Genomic DNA, 6,184 nt, shown 5'->3' with positions numbered 1-6,184 from the left:
CCAAATTTTGGTATCATCAGCAAATTTGAACAGGTTGCTTTTCACCCTGTTGTCCAAATCGCTGATAAAGAAATTGAACAGTGCGGGCCCAATGACCGAGCCCTGGGGAACTCCATTGCCCACTTCCCCCCAGGTCAAATATGACCCGTCCACCACCACCCTCTGAGTATGACCCTTCAGCCAATTTGCAATCCATCTGACTGTGTAGGCATCGATGCCACAGTCACCTAGTTTTTTTTAATGAGGATGGGGTGGGAGACAGTGTCAAAGGCCTTGCTGAAGTCCAGAAAGACTACATCCACGGCGACACCTGCATCCAATGCTTTTGTGATCCGATCGTAAAAGGCAAATCAGGTTGGTCTGACATGACCTGCCCCTAATGAAACCGTGCTGGTTGCCCTTGAGCATCATCCCCGATGCTGGCCCATCACAGATGTGCTCCTTGATGAACTTCTCAAAGAGTTTCCCCAGGATTGAGGTAAGAGACTGACGGGCCTATATCTTCAAAGCACCTTGTCCATCCAGTTGTTGAGAAGCTTCATGCTCTCAAAAGGGAAGCTTCTTTGTTGCAACCTAGAGGTCTTTCAGCATCCCAGATATCTGTAACCAGAAGTCCAGACTGCTACTGCCTTAGCCACCAATCAGAGATGCATCAGATTTGTTCACTGCCTCTTCCAATGCTGTTTTCATTACCCGTTACCCCTCCCTGATGGTACGTGTCAGCTTCTCTCATCAGTCCTGCAGCAGCCTGAATAGGAAGGGGGTTACTCTTTCACACGTCAATAAACTGTGATTTGTGAACCTGGCACAGTTGCTTGTGGTGAAAAACTGGAGAGAGACTGGCAAGTAATCTCTTTCAGCTGACAACCCCCTGGAGGACCTGATCAGGACCACAAATAACAGAAGTGATATCCATGCTGGAAAGGTTCTTATAAATAGGAAAGTACAGCATATTTTTCTGAAAGATATAACACATTACCTCTCATCCCTCCAAAGGTTTATAAGATCATAACAAATAGATCAACTTAGCACCTTGAAAATAAGAAAGTCTTTGTTGGCTGAAAAACTATTGGTGCTCCTCACCTTCAAAAGAAATTTTTTTTTTATATATATTTGATAGATGAATTTAACTAATAGGAATGTTCCTATGTTGCCAGAGAATTGCTAGCTCACATAACTAACCCATCTGACATCCTTGTGATCAAGCAGCAGTCAGCGTTGACTGAAAACATGTCCCACCACCTCAAATGAACAATATCCTTTATTTTCTGTCTCACCTTCGATGTTTTTAAATGACATATGTAGAACTGTATTTTGGTTTACACAAATGGTCTTTCATGCCCACATCTTAAATAACTTCTACAAAAGTAGTGAGCTAAATACTTGTACTATGACTAGAAAAGAGTGGGGTCATCATGCGCTCAGCAAGTTTGTGCCCACAGTTTAAGACAGAAAAAACTGTTCTTAACCAGAGTTGGGTGGATAGGAGAGGAAAGGGGCAGGGCAAGGGAAGAGCTGTTATCTGTACCAAGATTCTCTCTCTAATGAAGACTGCCATGGGATCTTTTACTTCCCCTTGGGTAGTCAAGAGATGCAACAGTTGGTACCCTCAATATGCCACATCTTTGAAAGGATAGCGGAAAGGTAAGGAAAACTAAGTGCCACTTGATGACAGATCTTTCAGGCTTAGTAGGTATTCACAGAAAACGATCTGTTAATGAGAGTAACTACAAATTTCTATGACAGTTTATAAAATACCTCGCTGATTAAACTGTAGGAAATAGACGTGATCAATTACTATATCCTCCTGGTTTAAATAATTTTCACCAAGGGAACACATACAGGGAGGGAAAGCACTTATTAAATTTGATGAATGCTCATCAGAACATAACCAAGTTGTCATTATTGTGCTTTAGAAAGCTTTCTTATAGTAACATCACAGTGTAGTTGAATATTCTATATAGTAGTGTTTCTCAACCCATGGGCTGTGACCCAGAAATGGGTCACAAGAATATATGAAAGGGTTGCGAACAAATTTAAAAAAATGGATCAACAAACTTTAAAATGGATTCTCCTTTAAAGAAGAAAAACGTGGAAAACCGTGGCTTTGCCCTTGGAGGCTGTCAAAGTTCCAGCCTGCAAGAGGCTGCTTGGGGCCCACCATGCCCCCACTCCTGCACACACACACTTTGGGGACTGGGGGTGAGGGGCAGCAGGCTGGGAGTGAGGGACACTGGGTCTGGACTGGCCAGTGTTTACAAATGGATCCTGGTACAGAAAAGTTTGAGAAACACTACTATATAGGAGATACCTGGATGTATGAATAGGTGACAAGAAGCTATAAGAATCCAGGTCTCTAAATAGTGGTAAAATCTAACTACTTAGTACTTGGGCAGTCAGACCAAGCACTACATAAGCAAATTAACTTTTATCCAATTTTCTAGAATAAAAAGAACATTAAAACCATGACTTCTGACACTTTTACAGTGTACTTCTACCCACAATCTTTCCTTAATCCCCTTTAATTAACACTCATCACTAAAAACAGAAACAATATCCTCAAGCTACTTGAGATCTGCATAATCAGAGATAATAGATACTTTACATTTGTTTCTCAAGGCTTAATCCAAGTATTATTCAGTTATTTTCCCTTTGTAGAAACAGCACACTTCATAAAAAGAAAACTAATTCATAAAACTGCTATACTGCCAAAATAAATTATTTTATAGGTTACCAAAATTCTGTAATAGCTGCCAGCAAGCCAGGAGACTCTCAATAGTGGGGTCTGTTTTGTTCTGATGTTATGAGCAAGTGCTGCCCTCTTCTGGCAATTATTTCAATTCACCAAAGCCAGTTTTATATCTCCCCTGCATTGTTTACATTTACACTGGATACAGTAAGAATTTCACCGAAAAATGAAAGCAGACTTTACAATTCACTACTGCTGGTGAGGGGACTTCAAAGTTATGAAAGTAAATGATTGGAGTAATTTGATAAATTCCAGACATTGGTAAAAACTTCTAATCTAAGAAACATTTTAATCTGAAAAATCAAAATAAGCCAAAAGGGTGAGGCAGAACAAAGAAATACATTAAATAAATAGAAACTTCTTTCCACTATGACTTGTCCTTCCTTCCAGTGAAAAATACAGTAATTCTAACTTATCTCATTGCTTCTTTCTTAAAAGAACTAGCAACCCCTGCAGGGGTTTGCCTTTCACTTTCCCTCTTTGCAGCTCCATTTAATCCATGCTCTGGAGAAAAACAAACAAACAACTCTTTCCAACCAAGGGAAATGGGTTTTTCCAAGCCAGATCAGCCCCTTCTGAACCAATATAAAACAAGAAGCTATTTAATATTTGACCACACAAGTTACGTAGGATTACAAAATTTTCCATGGATACAGATATATGAAGCTAACGTGCTGATTTTAGGAAAAAAAAAAAGTTCTCAATTCAAAGGATTTAAGGACAATATTGTTACTTCCACCACAACTGAATCTCTCACACACGGAAAAAGCAAACAAACTAGTGAAATGCTACAGAATCAAAATACCTCAAAGATTTTTCAAAATACCACTAACAATCCATGAACTAAGGCATTACCCTCTATCTTGTTTATGTAAACTTACTTAAAAACCAGAAATACCTATAATGGCTTTGAAATAGCAAGAGCAACTTTGAGCAGTTCAGGAAGAATTGAACATTTGAATATTTTCCCCTATAGCTCTGCATTCCACTCATCTCTCATAATATGCTATGATCCCAGATACAGCAGGGTAAAAAGCAACTAGAATTCCTTCAGAGAAATTATTAAATCTTTAGTACTGCTATAGATTTTGCTGCTTTAAAAGAAAAACAAACAAAAAACAACACAGCCTCTCCCCCCACTCAAAAGAGAGAAAGAACTTTAAAACAAAGTTACAGTACCTTAAATATGATAGCAATGGGAATATCTTCTGATAGGGTGTTATGCCTCAAATAAAATCTTCCTTGTTTCACAGCCATATTTGTTCTGCTCTTCTTCTCGTGAGTAGAACTAAAGTTAAAAAAGTATTATTTGACATATACCAGTATCTTGAATGGTAATTCTTTTGAGGTCTTCATTATAAAGCATCTTGCTTAGCTAATCAGAGGAATGCATTCCAATGCCTCAGAAAAACTATCAGCAACTATTATTTCTAGTCCAGGCAACAAAAGGACATTACTTCTGATGAAACATGTTAATATTTATATTTAGCAGGATGGCAACGAATGAGCATTTAAAAACATCTACAAGTGTTTCATAAACAGACATTATCCAAAAGCTCTAGATAATACCCAAGTACTTCTAGAAGTGTTAGAGTAATATCATACCCAGGAAGGTCCAGGAATTAGGCAAGAGGCAAGGACTTTTTAAGATCTTATTTTCTTAGGGTGAGAGTTTTTTTTGTTTGGTTGGTTTTGTTAATTGGATCAACTGTGTAGCTGGGATAGTCAGGCAAGCCTCTGAATGCAAGATGTTCTTCAAGTTGACCTGAAGAATGTCTTGCATTCGGAGGCTTGCCTAACTCTATCCCAAGTACACAGCCACTCCAATAAAAGACATCACTCTAGGAAATCCTTACCGAGAACTTTTGGGCATAAGCCTGTGCTGTTGTTGGCCTTTTCGTCTCACCTGGATTATTTGTGCAACAGTAGCCTACTAAGAGACATGTGAAAAACATCTGTTAAATAAAACGAATGTGACAGCATTGGCTCTTATATATCATAGCAATAAGCACCTTGTGATGCATTGAGTTGGGTTAAAAGTGAACACAGAGATGATCTAAAAATAGAAATCATTAGTTAAGAATAAGAGGCATAACAGACTATATTCAGTATTCAACAAATTGAGCAGTACAGAAAAATATAGGCCAGAGCCCAGAGCAAGCTAACTTAGCAAAGAATGTTGTGTTCCCTATACCCTATAAAAGGTTATTTTTTTCCCTTGAATGGGACTCAAGTTTCGTCTCAACTATACTACTCCACTTAGAAATTTCATGTCCACTCCTTCTGTCCCTCTGAAGCAAAGCAGCCCTTGCAGAGCCTGTAGATCAAAGATCTTATATAAAAAACAGGTAGTTCTGCCTCTAGATGAACAATTAAAACAACTCTAGGTTAGCATGACTGAACAGTGCTAGTTTCTAATGGCCATTTTTTGGTTAAAGTAAATGGAACTTGTCTCAAATTGGTAGCCAAATGACAGGGAACAAGTGTCACTAATTCAAAAGTCCCTGCAGAAAAAATAGAGCCACCTACCCTTCCTTAATGTATAGATCCTACAGACTGCAGTGTAGTGTACCCTTCTTGGCAGAGTAAATTAGCATATGCTGAGCTGGACAATTCCATGGCTGGATCGCTAAAAGTACTTGAGTCAGCTAGTTTTAAAGCTATCTTGGGAATCTACAGGCTATGATAGAGTGTAGACATAGTCAAGACCTCTCAAAAACACTACGGTTAAGGCACTGGTGAGACATCAAGATGAGACTAAATGGGCAGAAGCAATTGGTGACGGACAGAGGGGACAAGGCTGAACTCCTCAACGAGTTCTTTGCCTCAGTGTTCCTAAGAGAGGGGCAAGACAAGTCTCTCACTGGGATTGTAGAGAGGCAGCAGCAAGGCACCAGACTGCCATGTGTAGACTCTGAGATGGTGCAGAGTCACTTGGAAGAACTGGATGCCTTTAAGTCGGCAGGCCCGGATGAGCTCCATCCGAGGGTACTGAAGGCACACAGTCTCACCTCCATCCTAGGCAAAGTCTTTGAAAAAATTATCAAGGCTCACATTTGCGAGAGCCCGGCAGAACAAATTATGCTGAGGGGAAACCAGCACGGGTTCGTAGCAGGTAGATCATGCCTGACTAATCTAGTCTCTTTTTATGACCAGGTTACAAAACGCCTGGACGCAGGAGTAGGGGTTGATGTCGTATACTTAGACTTTTAGAAAGGCCTTCGATACGGTATCCCACACCATACTGGTAAACAAGTTAAGAGGCTGTGCTTTGGATGACTACACAGTCCAGTGGGTGGCAAATTGGCTAGAGGGTCGCACCCAGAGAGTCGTAGTGGATGGGTCGGTATCAACCTGGAAGGGTGTGGGCAGTGGGGTCCCGCAGGGCTCGGTCCTTGGACCGATACTCTTCAATGTCTTCATCAGTGACTTGGA

General features: G+C 40.2%; 1 protein-coding gene across 5 annotated transcripts in view; it reads right to left on the bottom strand.

Annotated features, from left to right (window-relative positions):
- POLR3B (RNA polymerase III subunit B) overlaps positions 1-6,184 on the bottom strand; it is a 130,693-nt gene that overhangs the window by 93,617 nt on the left and 30,892 nt on the right. For all 5 annotated transcript variants that reach the window (XM_025204900.1, XM_006024266.3, XM_025204902.1 and 2 more), the window contains one exon: positions 3,929-4,037. In XM_025204900.1, coding sequence (XP_025060685.1) covers positions 3,929-4,037 — 109 coding nt within the window. The remainder of the gene's footprint in view (positions 1-3,928; positions 4,038-6,184) is intronic.

Source organism: Alligator sinensis, unplaced genomic scaffold (assembly GCF_000455745.1).
Source record: "Alligator sinensis unplaced genomic scaffold, ASM45574v1 scaffold267_1, whole genome shotgun sequence".
In the NCBI taxonomy this organism is placed as follows: domain Eukaryota; kingdom Metazoa; phylum Chordata; order Crocodylia; family Alligatoridae; genus Alligator; species Alligator sinensis.
This window is presented reverse-complemented; position numbering and strand designations above follow the sequence as displayed.